General features: G+C 38.0%; 1 protein-coding gene across 2 annotated transcripts in view; it reads right to left on the reverse strand.

Moving 5' to 3' along the window:
* Positions 1–20937, reverse strand: part of FEI1 (Leucine-rich repeat protein kinase family protein) — a 32363-nt gene extending 11426 nt beyond the window's left edge. Inside the window, exons 1-7 of one of the 2 annotated variants that reach the window (XM_008804727.5) lie at positions 20742–20937; positions 20549–20640; positions 18639–18789; positions 18406–18541; positions 7830–7901; positions 7656–7727; positions 143–214 (exon numbers count right to left, since the gene is read on the reverse strand). In XM_008804727.5, coding sequence (XP_008802949.1) covers positions 143–214; positions 7656–7727; positions 7830–7901; positions 18406–18541; positions 18639–18738 — 452 coding nt within the window. In that variant the 5' untranslated portion in view covers positions 18739–18789; positions 20549–20640; positions 20742–20937. The remainder of the gene's footprint in view (positions 1–142; positions 215–7655; positions 7728–7829; positions 7902–18405; positions 18542–18638; positions 18790–20548; positions 20641–20741) is intronic. The other variant, XM_088723094.1, reaches the window with a different exon arrangement.
* Between the last annotated feature and the right edge of the window lie 2964 nt (positions 20938–23901).

The raw sequence follows: 23901 nt of genomic DNA on the forward strand, positions 1-23901 counted from the left end.
GCTCATATAGATTGTACATTATCAGTATTATCAGGGAAAATAGAAACTAAGCCAGTAAGGAAATGCCGAGCTCAGCATGCATCCATCACCTTAGAGATAACTTCATGAATCTCAATAACCAATACAAATATATAACACTCACAGAGTCTCAAGTTCCAAAAGGTTACCCAACTCCAAAGGGATAAATCCACTTAAGTAATTTCCCTGCAAATATCTGTTAAGCAGTTGATAAAATTAGTTATCTTGCAAATGAAATGTAATCTGCGATTGTAAATGAGATGCAGAGGCAACTATTATTAACTGCTTTTATGTAAAACACATAAAACATGGCCTAAAGAGCACAGTGCATAGCATGCCCCCTCCCCCAAAACCCCAACAAACCAACTTAGCATCGACCGGTATCAGTCCACAAATATCATTAAGTATCTCCCAACAAGACATAACAGTATATTGTAATTCAGCTGACACATATCAGATCCTAAGCTAATTAATTGTAAATGAGTTAGTTTTCAAATTAACCATTAAATTACTGATAAAAGATTTAATAACTCCAATTAATGATGAGTTATCTATATTGGAGACCCACACTATGTGATCATGATCTGCACCACTAAAAACACCTAGAACCGAAAATAATATGTTTTGGCAGTTTCCTACCCAATATTTCACATGTTAGGACCAGGCCCCATACCAGTACCTTATCAAAGGAGTACAGCATGCTTCCATGCCAGGAGATGGTAAAGTATTGGAGTCAGCACAGCCCCTGCACCATGTCTCAGTACCATACTGGGTTTTTTATTACCAAACACGGTTTGGAACTTAAAACACTTCCCCTACCCATGCATCAAGTGCAAATTGTGCCAATTCTGCTGATGTGCAAAAATACATGATAGGGTATATAAATTGAAAATCCACACTGATGTCATCATATCCTTATCTTAAAACATGTATTATTGGAATTTAAAATAGGCTCTTTTTTTTATGAATGGGAGGAAAATAGGCTTTGTGATGCATAGATCACTGCAAGACATTCTATTATGGCATTAAAGTCATCAGTTTTTACACCCATAGGTTTGATACCTCCAAAATATATGACTTTTGGTTTCCAGACATTCTCATTGGTAAAGATCAAGATCACTGGTTCGGATCTCTAATTTGGATAGTATTCATGAATTCAAAAACCCCCATAACTGTGCTGTTAGTATTGTACCATTCCGATGTGAAACTAGCACCAATACGGGTGCCAAGATGCTGAAACTATCTGTCTCGTACGCACTGGCCATATCGGTCCATATCCGAGCATACCAAACGTACCAAAGTACCGGTCAATACCGGCATTCTTATTCTTTATAATGCTTTTTAGTTTCAATAAATACTGTCAGTACCAGGTACTGGTATTGTACCAATACTATAATGTTCGGATGAAAAAACGATATGAGATTCAGTACCGGTATTTAAAACCTTGACAATGTTGATTTTTGAATTACTAAATCTTTTACCAAAGAATTAACATTTAAAGTAGTACACTTCTATGTATTTTTCTATAAGATTTCCTTTCTTGAATAATTGTATTTTGTTGTGTTAGTTACTTAATTTGCAGTAACATTGTAGAGTATGTCATAGCATATTGTATTCTAGTGATGTTTGTTAGAAACAGTGATGCCTATAGTGCAAGGGTTCAAAGCTTACAGTGTACCTTGATGAATAAGCATGTTTATACATCCATCGAAGTAAAGCTAGCCTAAACAGTGCAGAATAAAAACTGAATAGGATCATGTAGCATATAATTGAAGGTTTACAAAGTAGTCAGCCACAGATCTGTGTTGGCACATACAAATTTTGCCACAATATTTGTAGTGCTATATGTTGTACCAAGTAACTACCAACACAAAAAAAATGGTGATTACTGAAATCTTAGCAGAAGAAGAGTAAACTAGTAGAACTAGAAAGGAAAACTTGCTTTCAGATCTCTTCATAAATTCAAGCTAGGTGAAAATACATCCCGCAGCCAATTTACATAGTTCTCTAATTTGATAAATCCTAGTGAATTATACCTCAATTATTGATACAATGTGTCTTTTATTATGCAAATTATTTGTTTACTACAACTCAAAAGGATTATGTTACACAATGTGCCACAACCTGTCCAATTGTGGTGAGAAGTGGGCAAAGGCTGGGATATGGAAAAGCAAACAATACTATCACAAGTAACCTTGAATAGGGATAATTGGTGACGAGGATCTGTAAAGCCAACTTCAAATGAATACAACAAGTTTGATGGTCATGGTCATGGTTACTAAAACTGTCTTCTTCAAACTTTTGTTTTTGATTGATCCTGATATGCAGAAAGATAGTCAATATTATTTCTTATAAACGATTACCACAAGTAAAAATATTGTGGCAAACTAGAATATTTTAAGATACTATAGTAACATTAATTTAGCTTTCAGCTCTTTTACTTAAGAATATATTAAGCAATATTCGCCGTACCACCCCAAACTTCCCAATTCGGAGCATACCAACCCACATCAAGTCAGAACTAGCACGAAAACACCATTTGGGTCGGCACAGGCCCCAAACCGACCAGTACCAACCCATACCAATCCGAACCGAGCTGAACCATACCATACTACCCAAAAACCTAGGTGCGTACTGTATCATACCAACCCGCACCAACCGATTTCAGATGGTACCATGATGAAAATTGAGGAAAAGAGGTTGGAAGCTGTCCACAAGATGCATACTGTATGGTACCATAATCGTACGGTACTGGTCCTGAGATTGCGGACTTTGATATTAAGGCTACAATTATGAAAAGACTTCATGCCACTACTAGGATTTAGCCTCTAGAAAGAACTACATCAAAGCTGAGTACAAGCCAACACAAACGTATCGGAGCAATAGTATAGAGGACAACCATATCAAGTTTACAAGGAGCAATTTAAAAAGTCAGTTCCCACAGAGTAAATTCAGAAACAAGGAATGGGCTGAAGTACCAAATGCCATGGCAGTCAAAAAAATGCAAGTGCCTAGCAGGTAACGAAGGTGCTTGGCAATTTCTAAATCAAATTTCAGCTAGCACATGAGGTAATGATTGTACTGGTTACAGATAGAGAGAAATACCTTCAAGCTGTACCTGGATCAATCAGGGAATCTTGGCTAGTGGATAAAATAATGCTAAGGGTAACATAGAGCTTTCATGTCGAGCAATTCAAAAAATGTGATAAGCTAGAACTCTAAATCATACTTACGCATTAGAAATACCAGATTACATGCCAGGTTTGACATTTAAGTCATAATGGTTAGTGAAAAGAAGATTAAGTAGTAGTCTAAGCCCCTCAAATAATGGCCTCACAAGATAAAAGCTTGGATTTGCCAAGTGTCATCTTAGTATCTTAAACGCATTTGGATGAGATATATATAAATAAAGTTTTATTTACATACTGTACAAATTATAAGTTAGATGCCATTGCTTGGTTGTTGATATGACTGCAATCATTTAAGTTATATTGATTTATAGTTTTATGTAATTACAATTTTTTTACTTTTACAGAAATTTATAAGATTAGTTGTTATAACAAAATTTATATCAAACAATTGAATGTAACAGAATTTAATAATTCTTCTTATTGATTATTCAGGAAAATTTTATTATTATCTATACCCAAGGTCTACTGTGCCAGTACCGAGCACTGTACCAATTGCCCCGCGGCACAAGTCGGTACATGCCGTGCCGGGCCCGTACCAAGAGAGGAAACCTGCCGAAGCCGGAGAAGAAGAAGAGAAAGAGCAAGCAAGCGGGGGAGGGAGGGAGAAGGAGTGGCGGCGGATGCCGGCGGAGGCCGAGCCACCCCCCACGGCTCTCTGCCGGCCTCCCGCGGCCCTCCGCCAGCATTCGCCGCTGCTCCTTCTCCCTCCCCCGCTCGCTCTCTCTCTCTTCTTCTTCTCCAGCTCCGGCAGCGAACCGTTTTTAAAGCCAAAACCGTACCAGTAAACCACCGGTATGACTCGGAACGGGCGAAACTGTCCGGTTCAGAACGGTTCCGCATTCCTTGTCTATACCTATCAGCTTTCATCATGTAAAAAATAGAAGTATAAATGCAAAGATTAAGGACAACGGAACTGCTCAAATACTACCTTTCTTGTTTTATTTTCTTCTGATGCTTCATATTCCTTTGTAATTTTTCTGGCCCAAACTCCGAAACTTGAGCCAAAACCACCAAAACTGAAACTTGGTGAGCCTTATCTAAAGCAAAATTGAAACCAAGTTCTTAAACCTTATTATATCCTAAATCTATGTTCTGATATAAACAAATTAGTCGTGCAACATCTTTTCAAGTAACCATCAAAATAAGGTGTAGGTTAGTGGTTTGTGTTATCCACCAATTATTTTCTGATTCCACTTGTAAAATGTACTATAACTACTTCAGTCCAGCTGTAATAACCCTAAATTTTTTTTTATATAAAAAAAGGGATAGAATAGTCCTTTAAAATTGATATAAGGGGTAAAATTGGAAGGATACAAAAGTTAATGGCATAACAGTAGATGCGTTGAAGTGTTAGGGGCAAAATGGGAAGCAATCAAAAGTTAATGGCATAACAGTAGATATATTGAAGTGTTAGGGGCAAAATGAAAAATTTAGCATTTTGATGTGACTTAATTGGTGGGTTGGCTGTGTCAGTGGAGTGAAACAGAGAAGAAAAGGGGGGGAAGTCTCGGGCGGTGACAGAGAGAAGGAAAAGAAGAAGAAGAAGAAGGAAAAAGAGAGAAGAAGAGAAGGAAAAAGAGAGAAAAAGAGAAGAAAAGAGAGAAGAAGAGAAGGAGAGGAAAAGTCCGAAAGAAAAAGAAGAGAAGGGAAGGGGGGATCCCGGTTGTGTCTCCGAAGAGAAAGGTAAACACCCGTCCCTACCTAGTTTTTTTTTTTTAATAAAATTAGGCTATACAAAAGGTGGATGTAGTCTAGAGGGGTCGGATAAGAGTTGTAAAGGTGGTTAAAAGAGGAAGAATCGGATTTCGACAAGTTTTTTTCGGCATTGCGGAAAAACTGTGTCGAAGTCCCAACTTCGGTGAATTATTTCGGGGGTCAATCGGCCTCCGATGGTGATGCATGTTACCTCTCTGGAAACCCCTATAAATGTAGAATATTATGTATAAATTTCATAAAATTTGGAATTTGAAAAGTGGATCAAAACCGGGACGAAGTAACCCACTGTCAGTCCGGGTTACTGTTCATCCGAGGTGAAGAAGGTGAAAAAAAATGGTGTTGGGTCGACTCAAAGTAAGCCGGAGTCGACTCAGGGCTGAGTGGGGTCGACCCAAGTCTGGTAGGGTCGATTCTCTCAGAAAATTCCAGAAAATGGAAATATATTTTTGGCTCGGTGCTTGGGGTCGAGTCAGGGTGAGCTGGGTCGACCCAAGCAGGGGTCAACCCTCAAAGTTGGGGTCGACCCAAAGTTTAGTAAAATTTTGGATTGGAAGGGATTCGATCCCTTCGCACACCTTGACCCTATAGCATTGGTACAAGGTGTGTGTGGGATACTCTTGCATCATAATACATATAAAGGAAAGATTAATTGATAGGAAAAAGAGAAAAAGGAAAGGATTTAAAAAAGGGGGAAGTTGAGTCAATTAAAGTTTCCTATAATTATGATTGGCACGTAGATTATGGCCCTTGATACAAGACTAAATGTATTGTAAATGCATGTATCAGTTGGGCAAGAAGCTAGAGAATGAGAGGAGGAAGTCCCCTACTGCCTATTGTAGATTTTTGGAGGCGTATCAGGACTGTGCCAGATTGACAGGTGAGTGGAAGTTTGTACTTTGCACCATGAGCACATTCCTTATTCATTTTCATGAATGTTGCTAAGTGTGAATTGATTCCACTCGAGCATATTGATTGATATTGTAGTAGATTCCTCTATAATCTTGATTCTCCATGCTTGATTATTTTGTACATGCATTTGAGGGAACATTGAAAGAAATTACAAGGGATAGATGAGTAGTTAAATTGGTTCCAAATTGTGAAATGACTTCTTTTGTAAATTGATTTCATTTTCTCTATTTCAAAGACTTGTAGAGCCTTTTTAGTGGTATATTGAGTTGTATTGCACTTCCTTGACCCTCACTCCTAACCCTGATGTTAGTTTATGATTGGGTCGTGGTCGAGTGAGTGGTAGTCTTGATTATAGTCCTTTTTAGTAGAGTATTGGGAGGATGCATTATGGCATTATGCATGGCTTGGCAGTATCTACAGAACACCTATAGTCGATGGGGCTAGACATCGGCCTGTGTGCATATAGTAGCCTTCTGGGTGGGCGAAACCCAGTCCCTTCCTAGAGGGGACACGGCCCTAGACGTAGGATCGACCAGTCCTGCGACTTATATATCTGCTTGCCGCCGGGCATAGTAAGACCCCGCAAGGTGCAGTATGGCTTTCCGCGGATGTAGAATTCCCGCGAGGTGCCGTTTAGTATACAGATGTGAGATGTTTTTGTGGATTTCTGTTCGGGAAACGGGCCAGCATTTGTATTATTGTGTGGTGTCATATTCCTGCATATGCATGTGACAGTAGGGAGTTGATATGGTTCGCCTGGGACGTAAGACCCACTAGTTTTACTGTAGCAGTCAATAATTTATGATGAGTTTACATAAATTATCTCTTAACATAGCAAAAATAGCAAAAACCATCAGAGAGGTAACATAGTTATATTATGATTAATCTGAGAATCAACAGTATTCACCTTCTCTTATTAACAAAAGTCTTCATTATTGAAAAATCTAGTCTCCCATCACAGTCAACATTTTTGACCAATTTAAATTGACTCAATCCACTATACTTTCGCTGCACAACTCTGATAAATATTCTCCGAATTTATTAATTGACTTTCTATCAAAATACAAATCTTAATTGTAAACTGAAATGATATAAAATTTTATGCCTCAAGTAGAGCCAAAAAAGAACTCTTAAGTCTCATCCCCAAATATATTTTACTGAATTGTAAATGACTCATAAAATAACATACAGAAAACCCTATGCTCCATAGTATAATCCTATACTTAATCTTGACTCACCCTATTGCTCTGACAGGACTCTTTTTAACCTTTGCTCTGATACCAAGCTTTGTCACGACCCCCGCCCCGGCCCGCCGGAAGCGGGGCGGGGGTCATGACACCAGCTGTCTCAGAGTAACAGAGTAGAGAAAGGCACAGAAGCTTGTTCTGCTTGGAAATAAAAGCTTTTTGATGTCTTCTTTCTTCGTACATTTTCTTCTTCCTGGTTGCCAATAACTCCAACAACAATAACAGTTGTACAGCACAATAAATATATTTCTAACAATTGCAAGATACTTAGTAGTAACTACTAGAAATCTCCTGCCAGCTAGTCCAACAACACATCTCACATCCTTCCACTCTGTTTGTGTGATGCAGGGTGTCCCTCCGAAAGCATAATCTAAAGGATTATCAGGAGATACTGACAACTGCTTTTAGTTTTTCCAGCATAAGCACAAACAGCAATTGTTGCAAATTGCTGGATAATATAGATGAACCAAAGTAAATGAGAAAAATTGCAATACACCAACGATATCACCAGAGAAATTGACCAAACTTTAGAGAAATTGGTAGATATATCTTCCAACATAAAATAAGGACTTACAAGTATTGTAACTTTGTGCAGTTTCCCAGCTCTGGAGGAATGGTTCCGTATAAGCTGTTACCATGTAGAGCTCTAGAACATGCAAGCATCAAATGTTACCATTAGAAGTGAAGTATACATAATCAAGTCCATTGGAGAGCAACAGCAGTTTACAAAAATCAGGAGAATGCTTACAATCGTTTTAAGTAACTTAGCTTGCTAATTTCTGGAGATATAGACCCAATCAACTTGTGGTAGGCAAGACTCCTGAAATATACAACATACAATAGATTATCACAATTTCCAGCATAAAAAGTTTTTAAGGGGCTAAGCTAGAGAGGAAAAAATACTTGTACTTATAAAAGTGGTAAAAGTTTACCTACTGATGAAACTCACAAGATCAGAAGAATATTATATAATTTGATAAGTGCACAACTAACAGGAATACACTGTTTACATCCTAACTCAACATACTTTCTATGGCATTTCTTAAACTTCCATGCATGGTCTGTACTGCATATGAAGATACACCTTACATGTTTGAACAAGATCTAACATAGGAAATTTGCATGTCCACCTGCCAATTTATTCTTATATCATAGTTGTCAATAATGGTTGTAATGGACAAACGTATGTGTTAACATGAATACAACTCTAAATTATCAATACAATTCAACTATTAGGTTAAATGTTCTTAAGCCATATATAAGTATCTTTGAGCATTTAAATTTGGCATTACATTAGTGACAAGAGGAAAACAAGAAATTCAAAATATTCATTCAAATTATACTACATTGTACAAATACAAAAAAGAACTCTTGCACATGGTCTTAGAAGTATTATTGTACTAATAAACTGTCACAAGATTAAAGCAAACTAGAAGTCATTAGCCCTGAGAGGCAGCCCTATCATAACACTAACTATAAAGCATAACCAACTTATTTTCATTTGGATTCTCATATCCTTCTTTGATTTTATTGGGCCAAACTCTCAGCTAGGGGTGCGGATGGGTCGGGTCGGGTCTTGAGTGATCCCGACGTGATCTAGTTTCTCGTTCGGATCCTAATTTTAGACCCAAACCGGACCTGATTAAAGATCGGGTCGGGACGGGTTGGATCCACAACTATAATTTTTGACCCAATAAGTCATTCGGGTCGGGTCCACGTATGACCCGGACCCCACCCGAATAATTCAGGTCCGGTCCAGGTCAGGTCCGGGTCCAGTCCGGGTCTCTCTTTCAAAACAACCCTTTCAAAGCTCATCATTATTCATCTTTTGTACTTCTTCTCAACGTCTCTAAATGCAACGAGAGCCCAACAAATATGCCTCTTATCCATGAGCTTGTTGACATCTACCTCCTTATCTAGAAATGGACTCGTGAAAATATCCAAGACATGTCTCATTCTATCTCCTGTTACAGTCTCTTCACAGAACCTCAAGGCAATGGGGCTAAAAAAAATACAAGGAGGCACCAGTCTTAGAAGAAATTTCACAAAAATACATGGTGCTTCTCCAGCATTTGTCCTCACCATCGATAGGGCTGCGCCGCCCACCGTCCCGCAGCCGCCGATGCTGCCCCCTTTTTTGTATGCGGTTAGCTCCTCGTCAGCGAGCTGGCTATTGGGGAGGAAGCCGATGCGGGCATGGCAGCAGAGAAGGGAGTAGAGCGTGAGGTGCCGCCCTCGTCATTGTCATAGGCTCAGAGCATGATGAAGACGTACTTGAGGAGTGGGACGAGGGTGAGGGTCCAGAAGACGAAGGAGAGCACGCCGTAGATCTCCTAGTTCGTCTCCGAGTGCTGGATATCCTCTGCGAAGGTGTTTTTGTACACGTACAGTGGCGACGTGCCCAGGTCCTCGTACACCACCCCCAGGCTCTGGTACGCCAAAGTTAAAATCTCCCTCCAAGAATCCCTTTATCATCACCCAGCCCTTGAATCCTTATCAACGCATGAAAACTAGATGATGAGATAAGATGAGGCAGGGAACAGATGAGGAATCCAGCTTACCTTGGAGGGACTGGAGTAGATGCCGCCCTCGAGATCCATGGCAAGCGGAGAGGTCTCAAGATCTTGAAAAACGCATTGGATTTTTTCCGAGAACGTGTCGATGGGAAAGAAAGATTTCACAGCTAAATGCTGGGGAGTGAGAAGCTCGAGAGGGGAAAAGGAGAGGGGAGGGAATTAGGTTTGGGTGAAACTGTTTTAATTTTTATGGGTTTTGATAGGGGTAGGTGAGATTTTGAAGCTGAGGGGCAAATGGGGATCGGAGGATCATCCAGGGAGGGTGAGAAGAAAGAAGAAGAAGAAAGAAAGAAAAAAAGAAGGGGAGCACTTTTCCCCTGCGGGTTGCGGGCTTGCGGCTGCGGCCTATGGGCCTGAAAAAAATTGACCCAAAAAATGGATCGGGTCGGGTCGGGTCGAGAATGGGTTGACCCAGACCCAGACCCAACCCGAAAAATAGAACGGGTCCAAATTTAGAACCCGACCAAACCCCGCGGGTCCTAAAATTTGGATCGGGTCGGGTCTAAGCGGGTCGGGTCGACCCATTTGCAGCCTTACTCTCAGCTGACACAAAATATTTCAAGACCTTTCTTGCAGTTACCATCCAAGTGCCTTCAAAAACTGGAGATCATCTCAATACTGGTAACTCCTCTAACAAGGTCTGCTGAACCGACCTGTACCGGTCGGTTCAGCCCGTACCGGACCGGTACCGAGCCGCACCGGTCCGGTACAGGGGTGTAAAACGGTTCCGACCCAATATGGGTCGGAACCGTTTGGTTTGAGCCTTGTACTGGTGCGAACCGCTCGGTTCGCACCGGTATGAGCTCGAACCGGTGCGAACCGAGCCGGTTCGCACCGATTCGCTTCTGAAAAATAGTGCCAGCGCTGTGGCACTTTCAAAGTGCCACAGCGCTGGCCATAGGCACTTTCAAAGTGCCTCTGGCCACTTTGAAAGTGCCACACTGGGGCACTTTTCAAAGTGCCACTCAACCCGATTTTAGATATTCGAGAGTACTTTAAATGTATGTAATTAATTGTATCTTAATTTGAAAATATTTTATGTTCTTCATCTCATTATTTGAATCATTTGGAAGTAATAAGTTGCATCATCTACTTTTAACCTTAAACCTAAACATAAAAACATCAAAAAAAATATCCAAAAGTGAAAGAACTCCAAAAAAAAAAAAAAACGACAATGGGGTCGAAACCAGGCCGAATGTGCCCCATCGGTACGGTATCGGTTCAGCTCGGTTCGGCACCGGTACCGTACCGTTACCGGAGCCGACCGGTACGTCGGTACCATCGGTACCGCGAACCTTGTCCTCTAATCTTTAATGCACACAACTATTTAATTAGTTCTCCATTCTATTGTGCATCCCTATAGTGCTAATCCTAGCCCTTAATGCAACACAACTAAACCACTTAACAACCCATGCAACATACCCACCACCTTTATTATTTTGCCACACATCAACTCATACAACTCTAATTAGCCTTACTATTGGCTACTCAGTCACAGATCCTTCAGCATGCAGCTATAGTGAATATACTTAAAGCACATCCACCATCCTCTAGGTACATTAACATCTACATCTAACACCTCCATCATTCTAAACGGATAGGCTTCGGCTAATGAAAATAATTAATAGCAAACCATGGCCATCAGATTTAAATGCAACCTCATTTCATTATTAATCCACTAATATTGCTCTAGCAAACACTTGTTTCAAAGGATTTCTAATGTACGGAGGGCTACACCAGGAATGCCCAAGTTAATTGAGAAAGCATCCCAGGGACAGGCAAAGAGAAGGGTTTCAGCTAGAACTGGAATATTACTAACAAAAGAATAAGGTCAACAATAGGTGGTTGCAAAAACCCAATTAGTAACATGAAGTTGGGTCATATAAGATTATGATGAGAAATTGAGCTTTTCAGAAGAATATAAAATAATATATTTTAATATCAAATTATCAAATATGTTGTAGATGGCACATATTAATAACCAGCAAAGTAGCATATGCACGAAAGAAATACACGCACACACATAAAACAGCTATTAGATAGGTTATATTTGTAGGGAAGAAGACTCCTCCAGTCCAAGAATTCATAACCACAAATCAACCTAAATCTGACCACGACCAGTAGAACATGTGAATGTTTATTTGTTGAATCATTGTGAAAGCATCCCCAGGAAGTTATCAGCACTTTCAAGGTTTACATAAAGTAGCAGAAAGCATACCTTTTAGTACATCTCAAAAATGTTAAAAAATGCTTAGGACAGAGGCAGTTGATCAAGGGCAGCAATATGAGGTATAAGCTTCATGGTGGCCCAACGTGTAGGGCACCAGGTAAGAATTTAGATTGTTCAATTTCAGCCAAAAATTGTATCATCATAAACTACAAAAATGCAGTTAGAAAGCAAAAACTACTAATTTATGGCCAAACAGGTTGTGATGCCATGTTTGTTTTACAAGGTACGGACATCCAATATAAATGTAATCATTCATATAAGCCAATTATAAAAATACATACTACTCATTAGCACCTCTCGGATAATCAGCAACGAATAACTTGGCATGTTAAACTTTAAATTGAGAAATAATCACAATAATGCATGATTATCGGATGCACCAAAGCATAGGAGATTAATGATAGAATAAGGTAAGCAACAACAAAATTAGTTATGTTGAAGGATGTGAGACGATGGAAGAGACAAAAGAATAAAATGAGGGAAGAATACTAAAAATTAGGTTACAAAGAATAAATCTTACCTCTACATTGCCAAGAAGCAAGGTGCTAAGATTACCATCCTCAAAATAGTGAAAAAATTGCAGATCTATACCCTCTCAAGGGTATTTTAACGGGAAGAGTCCTGACAAATATCTATTCCAAGAAAAAAGACAGGACTCAAGGGTTTCAGAAGGGAGAAAACAGACTTCAGGCACATATTTGTAGATTTTGATGAAGAGTTAGGAGGCTGAAGGATTAAAAGTTTTGAGCTTAATGGGGATCCATTGCAGATTTTGAATGTTCAGTAGGAGAGCTGATTGACATGGTTTGTTGTTTGCACACCTGAAATAGCAACAAGTAGGACCTCACAAGAGGGTTAGTGACCTTACTTTAGGTCTGCACCCCAAGGAATTGGAGGCTGGCTTTTGTAGGAAGGGTTCTCAGACTAAGCACACTATTTTGCAGGCAGCCAGTGGCTGGTACTGGGATGAGTTACTGACCAACTAAAAGGGAAAAAAATAAGAATGTAATAAGACAACACACAAGTGGGAAAATACATGTATATGCATATATGCTTGTAAGCCTTGGAAATCAGTTTGCTAAGGCACTAAGTGCTGTTTAGTGTCATAGTAGATGATATATACAGTAGTGCATAAGACTTCTGTAACCGGACTACGGATTTTAGTAATGTTTAGGTATATTAAAATTAATGAAACTTTAAGATTAAAAAAAAAAGGTACCTTAGCATTTAAAAGTTGAAAATTGACTCGGAGCCAAAAATCGAAGTTGAAAAATCAACTTTTTTTGTTGAGAAATTTGAATTTTAAATATTTTTATTGAATTCAAATAGGGGCTACTTGTTTATATATCATGTTTTAAAGTAAATGGAAATAGCCTATTATAGCATGTCCATATGTCTACCTTTAATTGCATGTCCACTAAGTTACTAGGCTGGATCCTTATGCAACCGACATAATGAATTGGCTCTAGGAATTGATCTAAGTAGGTCATGTCACCTAGTGAGCCCCACTTCCTAGCTGACCTACTTCAATGGTGGGCTGAACTGATCTAATCAAGTGGACCTCAAATTCAAGTTTAATATAAATGTATTTTGATTGTTTCTTTATTTTCTTCCTTATGAAAGGACTTTAATTTCTGGAATTTTCATTACTGAAGTGTTTCACTGAAACAGCATTTTAACTATTGGGCAATTGTTCAACTAATGGTTTTGCCTGGATTATTGTGCCTTTTCCTAAACATGTGTTCTAAATCTTTAATAGTATCTTATTCCTTGTTGAATGCTTTTATTTTTGAATTTCATTATAAAATGACCTCAATAAGTCTATCTCAGGCATTTCAGTTATGATTTAATTGTGTTTCATTTAAAAAGCCATTTGCTTGCTATGGACACAATTTTTTTCGACAACGGTAAAGTTGCTTACTAAGCTGTATTACATAATCTTTTCATTGTGATTAATGAGTGAACGAACCATTTTTTAATGAAAAGGACTTGATGGAGTGGAAGTTGCCTTTTGGATCAAGTCAATATTGAAGCGAAACATGGTATATCATGCTTTGTTGATATCCTGAAAGGTATAGTGCATATATGTATATTAATTTCTAAGCGAATTTTTATGTGAAATATCCTTATTTATAATTTGTTGAATCATAAGCTATTTTGAGGCTGATTTGAATTTTAATTGTCAAGTTGATCGACTGCAATGGTCACCCTGAGGTCATGACAAAGAAGGCAGTGGACTGCATGAGTATGTACTGATATTGGGATTGGCAAGAAAAGGACGCAAAGTGAAGAAATATAGAATAAAAAGAAGGAAAAAGGAGAAGAAAAGAGATCTGAACTCAATCCACAGTGATCTTGCTCCAAGATCCACATCTTATACAATGACGAAGGCACACAAACTCGAGCAAATTTCTTTAATCAAAACATCATAGAGAGAAAATGGAGAACAAGAGGGTATACAACAGAAATTGAAACATGACTTAGATATGAGATTCAAATTAAAAAACTTAGTGCCTAATCCTTACATTGGAGCCTGCATCCTCCAATTTGACTAAAAAATAGTTGAAATTACCTAACAATTCAAAACACTTAAGATGGGGACCCGTGGTCTCTATTCTACCAAGCAGGAATTGGGGAATCACTGTCCAATGTTTCTAGCACATCCTAAACGCATGATACTCTATCAGCATGCCAAATCTCAACATAATAGACATACCATGCTTAGCCTCAACCAATAAAAGCATGATATATGATTTTGAAGTTCAAGACTCCATCATCAACTTCTACATATTCTAATTGGAAGCCCAATGAAAGAAAAAAAAGTGAAAGAAACCAACTCATCCATATAATAGACTTTATTCTCTCCTCATATGACTGTATTAGGTTTTCAAGTAACAAAATCCTTGACCAAGACTACTTAAACCAATAAAACAGGCTATTTAAGATATGAAAATGCAAATCTAAAACCATCACCAAACTAAATTGCATGAAATAGAAAATAGATGGTGCTATATGGCAGCACATGGGCCTGACTTAGTATTTTGCAACTTAGTTATGAGAGAAACAAGTTTCACAAAATTTAGACTATTAAGTAGTCATGATCCATCATCTAAGCACATTTAAGCAAGGAGAATCCATTATAAAGTTTAAATGCAGCATCAAATGTGGACCAAAACATGAGATAAAAGAGTTGCACAAATGAATCTCTGAATAGATGCATTTCCTCTACCAATCCAAATACTTAATAAACCATATCAATAATGGAAATACAATGAAGTGAGATGAACATATCCTAGAAAACCACGTGCTCGAATCCACAAACAGCAAAACATTCCCATCAATCAAGTGGCCAAAAGATGGCCTCCTGACAAAACATTTGACATATCCATTCAGGTTGTATAGTCCAAATCAATCCCAAATGCATTCTTTACTCATTTAGTCAGATTTAGTAATTCTATGATCTGAGATCTGATTTGATGACCAGAGTAGCATGATCTCCCCCAGTTAGAAGAAAAAACTAGTTTTTGTGCTCATAGGCAGCTCAAAATGGATCTCCTTCAAACAACTTCCATGAACAATTTCAACTTTCTTGGACAAATAAAAATTTCCACACATGTTCAAACCTATTTCAATTACTTATCCCTTCAAGAAGGAGAGGTAAGTTTTAAAAAAATCTCCTTTTCTTGCACACTTCTCACAAAACTTGCTTTCAATGTTACTGTCCTTTGACAAACTTTATTTGATCTCATGCCACTTGGATGCACCCAAAATCCTAACTTACAACCTCAAGTTTATTGTATTATTGTTCGATAACATATTTTCTGCAGTGTCCTATAAAATTTAGACAACATTCTACTGGTTTATGAATCAGTCAACATTTCATTTGACAAAAATAAACAGCATGGTCCTCCTACTGTGCTGCACCCATAGAATGGTCCATCATACCGCCCTATACCGGGTGGAACTGGTACGAAACTCAAGTTCAGATCGGCACAGGCCCCGTACTACCCAGTACCATCCCGTACCGAGGTGTACCACCACATGCCAAGGCGTACCAAGGTGGGTACTAACCCGTACTGCGGCATACTAAGATAAAAAGTGAGAAAAATGGTTACAGAGATGTTTTAGTACACGATGCATACGTTACCATATCAACCATACCATACCAAACTAGTAAGGTACATTATGGTATCCAGTATCGAGGTTGTAGACCTTTCCCTATAGCATCATACCAAGGATGTTGAAGAATATCAATGACATCAAACTGCACCCTGGCATGTACATTTACAGTTGCTAGCTTTAGAAGTATTCGAGTATCACTCGTTCACTAAATGATTCTTATGTTGTATGTATGTATGTATGTGTAAGTCTCCAAACATCAGTGCAACCAGGCATGGATCATCTAAACGAGCAATTACAATTTTGTGAGACATTTCTCAAAATGCTTCATGAATGCTATTCTTTTCCGCAACTAGCTTCCACACCTTTTGTTAATAATTAGGACAAGCACGGCAAAAGAAATTTCAGCATGCATGGCCACAGGTTGGCTCCATAACAGTCCAAGAGTTTTCTTCATTCAGACTTACCCAGTTGAAACATGTCTAGCAAAAGCAAATTATCCTGTTCATTGTCTGTCAGCATGCCCAGAACTTTATAGCTATTTTTTACGGCCATATTGATGACAAAATGCAAGATTTTATTTTAATCAACATAAACTATGAAAGATGAGGCTATATATAAACCTCGATAAAATTTAAGCAACAAAAAAGGGACAAGTCAAAACTAAGGTTCTGAATCAAAAGGTCAAAAAAGTAGCTACAATAGGTTTGAGAGCTTAAGTTGGGGCACTAGAACTTACAATACAGTTACAAAGCAAATATGTAATTACATTGCAGTTTTGTAGATTGCAGAAAAAGTGTTATCAATAAAATATGTCTTGGCTGCTGGGAAATGAAGAACAATCCAAGTCCTGACCTCTTACAACAGCACATTTACATTTGAATGCAAATTACGTGATTAGTTGACAATATATCTCATATAAATATGAATGCTCAGGAGTGTGACTCCAACTCCAACTTCAAGTTTGACTCTTATTTGTGAACTCCCATAACTGCTGGTTAGCATAAAATAACTTTTGCTTCTTTACATTACCAGCTAGGAAAACCAAACCCTGAGGGTTTTCTGATTTATCTTTTTGGAGAATGAAGAGCAACTATCCCTATTTTCCATTCCCAAGGAACACCATGCCTATTTCTTCCTCCCCCCCTACTGTAGTCGTCTGTTTATTTTCATTGGACAGACTCTACCAGGGAGATCAAGACTTCCACAGATCACATGCAACAAGCATGGAAGACTCTACTCCCTATATAATGAGAACTCTTTGTAGCATCTCCACCCTTAAATTCGTCTCTCTCTCTCTCAGCACACATGCTGCACATCAGTATTTCTTATTTTCATAAGCAGTCTCAGTATAGTCTCCACTGGAGGGAGTCTTCAAGGCTTTAACATCAATTTAAGTTTAACAATCAGCAGATTTCTTATTTTTCAATTTGGCACCAAGTTTTAGGAACTGCCACCATTCTTTCCTTGGAGCTTCAATGATCATTAGAGCACATGGGCTGGCCACAACAAAAGACCTAACTCTTTTAAGTCATATGAAACTCATAGCTTAAGTGATCTAAATGGGAAAGCAATCAGAGGCCGCCAGCAATTCCACTAAATGTTCCAAAAATTGGGCCTTATCTTTATAAACTATATGAATCAAAGGTACTGGGCCACATCTAGTATGTGATAAGTCTCCATCTGAGAAAAAAAAGCCCGTATGCACATACATCTCTCCTTAAAATATAAGGCAAAACTAAGCCCCATTTGATCCTGTTTGGTTGTCACCCTCCCTCACTGAATCCAAATGAGATTGTGCAACTTCATATCACAACGTATAAAAAAAGTTTAGGGTATGTCTGCATGTGTATACTGTTCCCCAACAAATCTTGGTGTCAACTAAAAGCTCTCTTAATCATTTCTGATCTTAGCAGCCAACTATCCTGCTTGAAGTGCTATATTCACTTCGAAAGTCACTCCCCTTCATGAGTCCTATCACATTTGAAGTCGAGCATTTTCTCTTCAGATGATATCCCCCAGATTATCATTTTTGAGTAGTTTCAAAACTCATGTATCAAGTATTCTACATGCAAGCAACAATCTCACTTGCAAACAGAGAAAATGAAAACATCCAATAGGTAAGTTCTTGTTATATCAACAAATCTAGGCATTAGCTTCAGAGTTCATTCAAACACTTGCAAGTAATCTTGTTTCTAAATTGTTTCATGATCTCTTTCTTTCGCAAGCTCTATTTTCCTACTCACTTGAGCTATATTCACTTTGCAATAAGAAAGAAACAGAGACTTGTAAAGAGCCTAATTTACAATATAATATGAAACAATGGTTACAACTTACAAGTGTGTATAATAAAGGTAACAATACAACCCATAAATACACTATATCATAAAGCTACTTACAGATAAATTACTCTCTTTGTATGATCGTCACATGTCACACCTTTCCATTTACAAGGATCAGGATCTTCTTGTCTCCAATGGAGAAAGACACCATCTGAACTAGAAATAGCTGTCTTAAAACTTAGAAGCGCATCACCTATACGAAACAATTCTCAAATTAAAAAGATATAATTATACAAAAGAACAATAATACAAATATTATGAAATTTCTGAAACATCTCATAGACTCGTACCATCTGAACTAATGGCACTGCTTATTGGCACCACCATGAGGAGGATAAGCATTATGGAAAGAAAGTGTTGCCTCTGACATTTCATCAGAAATAAGCCCATTGGTATGCTTGTTGAGCGTAACAAAATTACAACAAATCATCTGATGAATCCCTGATGTCATGCATGAAGCACAAAGTTATCTGTAAGAGATGTAAATGCCATCTGAATTGTGCAAAAGATCAAAACATCTGGGGAGAGAGAGAGATATCAGCTCAGTAACTAGCATAGAGTTCATTCAGTGAATTCCTATCAAACACAAAATGCAGACCCACAACCATGTCATCTTTAAGGATCTCATGAACATGCAGAAGAGTATTCTCTAATTTTCCTAATAACCACCTTAATACAATTACTTCCAATTGATTATAAATTAACAATCCTATTGAATATATAATTCAGCTTAAGGACTGGTTGGTTGCTCATGACAGAATATTTTTTGTAGTTAGAAATTCATCTAGCTGGAACTGCAGAGTTCCATGTGGCTAGATGGATGGATGCAACTGCAAGTGCTATAACTAAGCTTTCTTTTTTCCTCCTTTTTTGGGAGGTGGGGGTGTTGGGAGGGCATAGTCTGCAGCTGGGCACTGCAGGGTGACAAAAATTATTTGGTCGATGTGGCAACCCTATATATAGGGTGGTAAATTTACCTCATAGCCTTAAATTCTATTATGAGGATCCACCTTTCTGCAGCCCCAATGCCTCCAATCAAGTAGAAGAAAATATGTCAGAGTCTATTCTAATTCACCTATGAATTAGGCTTGCACAGCGATACAACAGCTAGCAGATCCTGCTGAGGTAGGATCACCTGCTCAGTTACCTTTGTAGTTCCTATCAGTGTGTTAGCGTGGCTAGTCATGATTCAACCAATCAAATGGGGAGTTCAATAAATGCAGTGTAAAAGGCTAAAAATTGCATTAATAACTTAACATCTATCTCAAAACTGGTTTCAAAATAACATTGTAGACCTAGAATTGATATTATCAAAATAGCTAGCCAAAAGGTATTATTTGGGCTTCTTGATTCTGTATAAGTACCCAAGATCTACCCAGCGAATAACTGATGTGAGACTGAACACACATGCCCACACGAGTCCTCGCATACTCCCTCCGTTTAAGCCATGACGTCCTCGTCAGGCTAAAATTTCAAATTCATTCAAATCTAATTACAAGCACCACGATCGGCCTGTGGTCAGCCCCAATAGATTCATGCTGCAATGTTCCCTAGTCCACATAAATTATGAGTCGAGTCCGCTCTGAAACCATTTGTAGCAACTCAGGACTTTCCCCAAAAAATGCTAGCCAGAAAGTATTGTTTGAGTTTCTTGATTCTGTATAAATACCCAATATCTACCCAGCGAATGACCAATATGAGACTAAACACGTGCCCGCACGAGTCCTCGCACCTAGGAAGCCTACTTGGGAACAAAACAGAAGCATCTGACATGAATGGGAAAGACTGTAATCCAACAGTCAATGATCGTGAAAGGTGCTGGGTAAGATTTGACAGTTTTACTCAGTTTCTACAAACTACAGACACCACTTTCACTTCTGAAGCCGTAAAGAGCTGCAATCCTCCTCCTTTTCCTGGAAGATTTAAAGTTAATCAAGAAATACCACTACAAAATCTACAGCTTCTAAAAAAATTTAACCTAGCGTACGCAATTAACTAAATCCAGAAGAAAAATAACTTAAATGCGGCAAAAATCCTAGCTTTTAGAGTCTATGTGAGGGTGGAATCACCATAACACAAGAAATTGCATGCGATAAAACCAAAAAGGTTACATTTTTTCCAACAGTTTCACGATCTTGTAGTAATCCAAGACAAATATTGCAGGAAAAGAGCAGAAAGGAAAGCAAAAAAAAAAACTCACCTTCAATGAAAATGCCAGCCAGAAATCAACACAATAGACTGAAATTCTTCATGATAAAACCCAAAGACTTATTTTTTCCACTCTTCCACGATCTTGCAGTGACCCGAAGCACGTATTGCAGATAAGCAACAGGACAAAACAAAAAAGAAATGAAATTGAAAAGAAAACCGCGAGAGAAGAGAAGCAATCGTACCTCGAATCGATCTCCGGAGGAGCTCGAAAGGAATGCGGATCGGGAGAGAAGAGAGGATTGCAGGGAACCCTAGATTCCCGAGATAGGGTGTGGGAAGTGGGGTATGAGGGAGGGGGCGTGGTGAGGGAGAGGGAGAGTGTCGTCTCTCGGACCAATGAGAGAGAGATGGGGGATGCTGTCCCACTGACAACGCGACGCCTCACACGTGTAGCCGACCTTGGAATCTTTTTCCATCGGCACGTGCGGGTTGGATTTGCCCGAGGGACCGCGCGACGGAGTCGCTGTGCCTCGGTGACGTAACGCCTGCCGAATACGGTATATACTGTTTGCTAATTAAAGTACAATCCTGAGCCAATGCTATACGGAACACTGCACTTTTAGAAACAAATGAGATACGATTCATGCAGTATCTTTTGCAGGGCTGTGATGTTGCGAAAGCTGGGGGTTTACTTCGGAAGCAAGAAAATGAAGCGTAGACTTTAGCAACTCTATATCTTTCATGTTGCATTAAAAGCAAAATAAGATATAATAGTGAAATTTATGTAATTTAATCCTTTCTGAACAACAAAACTAACAAGGAAAGAGTGGATTACTTCTTTTTAAGGGGATGTCAGGGCGGATCTAGGAATGCTTGATCCAAATCTGACCTAATTTCATATTTAGATGATGAGTTTGGATCTGAACCCGCACTATTAGCCGATCAGATTAGGTCAGACTGGATCAAACTTAAACGTAAATTTGTTATTCAAAATTTTTTTATTTTATCCCATCTTAAGCTTACAAACTATGATATTTAAAATGTATATTATTGATAAACTTGAGGGTATTATAGACAAGAATCCACCTAAAAATAATGAATATAAATATTTAAATATAATTAAGTGAAGATACATGAGAGGAAATGTAGATGTTGAGATGAAAAAAAGAGAAATTACTTTAATTGAGATCATTTAATAAATTGAAAAATATATTTAGAATATAGGAGAAGGAACTTGCACGGTTCAGTTTTTTAATTGGGCCACATCGGGTTTGGCAAGGTCAAGCCCATTTTTTGGTGTTCCAAATATGACCCAATAACATACTTGCTAGGTCAGGTCGAGTTTGATTGAAAAATACATGATCCATGTTGGGTTGGGTTTGATTGAAAAATACATGATCCAGACATGATCTAGAATGTATTTCATGTTCAACTTTTGAACCCACCCAAGACAGGTCTTCAAATATGAATTAGATCTAATCTAATCAGGTTAGGTCCAAGTTAGCTCTCAAGTTGACTTGACCCATTCGTAACCCTACTTTTATTCTCATATTTTCTTCATAGCATCTTGATGATACAACAATTTTGTTTAACTTTATCTTGGCTTATTTTATTTTTGTTCTTGCAAAAATGTAGCATTTTGGACTTCAGTTTATATCCTGGTGACTGATATTAGAACATTTTCATATGTGCATCAATTTGTATATTGACGTTTATAGTGTTTGCACTTTTTAAAGTACCGGCAATGTAGTCCGATTAAGTTCAAAATAAATTTCTCTGCGATATATTTTTTTTGTGAACAATGTAAAGATGATTGTTTTTAAAAGGAATAAAATTGATGTGCTTTTTTGCTTTTGCAAAATATTGTTAGGTTATTTACTTAATTATCATAGATCTTGATCATTGTATGTATCTCAAAAGATTTTCAAGGATTTCTAATATCCCTAAGACCTTATTACCATGCAAGCAATCTTTTTTTCAAAAAGAAAATGTTTCAATTCCATATCTCATGAAGGTTCTTTAAGACTTCATTTTGGTTGTCTTTAACAGTAAGCATGGCATCATTGATCCTGACTTTTGCAATACAACACATTTTATAATTGTTTATGCATGGAAATTATAGAGGTGGATGCTTAAAATGACAATTCAAAGCTTATCTCATCAATTAGGTAGTGTTGGGAAACAATTACAAGCTGACTAATTAGGCCCTATTTAATTGCAAAGTTAGTCCAAAATAAATGCAGTGACTTATTTTTAAATTACTTTATCTGTAATAAATGGTAAAATTACTATTGGAATCACCCTAAAAAATAACTTGGTGTACCTTTCAAAATGTGAATTTTAGCTTTATGATAAAGTGCCCACTGAATTCTTGGGCAAAAACAGTCTTTGCCACATTAACCTTAAACTAAACGTGAAAGGAGCACGCTAGTTTTATGAGGCAATGAGAGTTCTTTATTTGAAACACACTTCCAAGGCATAATAACAAGGTACAACTATAATACAAAAAGAAAACTTATTTCTTCCCTGGAAGCGAAGTTGGATAATTGGATAGGGATACAAACTTAATATATTGGCCATGCATTTATTATTTTATCTAGGGCTTGAAACTATGGCCATGCTAGCCATGATCCAAGCCAACCAAGCCATAATCTGGATTACCTCGGCCAATATAAACATGATCTTGGTTGAGCTTGAGCTGGAAAATGTCATCTTCATTTCAAGTTGGTTTGGGTTCGGGTTGAGAGCATGAGTTATTTTTGGATCTAATTTTTATAAAAAAAACGAGTAAAATAAGGTATTTCCCTTCGAAAAAGCCAATCAAAAACTGAAACCAAATTTCTATATTAAACTAACTAAATTGGCCTAATCCATGATGAGTCCATATTAATTTCTAAGGTTCTCAAAGTGAGCAGACCAACACCTAAACCAAATTTCTAAAATTGCATGCACAAACCAACTTAGCTTACATATTAACAGAATTAGTCAACTCAAACCCACCTAACCTTTTTGAATTTGGGTTGGATTGTGAGTTGAGCGGTAGGGTTTGTTGCTAAAATGGATTGGGCATCGAATGGGCATTCTCTTAGCAAGATCAATCCCCAACGCGACACAAAACTCTTTGTAGTGATAATGATCCCCTCATGTGCAACATATCCGATTGAAGGATTGTTTGATTCTTTGAAACAACTGAAATAATGTGATCACGTTATTTGCCGATGGCCGTAATCAATCAACATGCTAGTACTTAAGTTGCATAGTCAATACATGACAAGGATGCGGAGTTGCAACCACATTAGACGGCCATTAATTGAAGGTTTGAGACATCCCTTCTTGCCTTTTTTTCAGTTTTGTAGGTGGCAAAATGTTGTACAGCTTTTCAAGGAGAGAAGTCAAGTTAGT

Source organism: Phoenix dactylifera, chromosome 6 (assembly GCF_051530095.1).
Source record: "Phoenix dactylifera cultivar Ajwa chromosome 6, Ajwa_hap1_PhDact_Kaust_v1.1, whole genome shotgun sequence".
In the NCBI taxonomy this organism is placed as follows: Eukaryota; Viridiplantae; Streptophyta; class Magnoliopsida; order Arecales; family Arecaceae; genus Phoenix; species Phoenix dactylifera.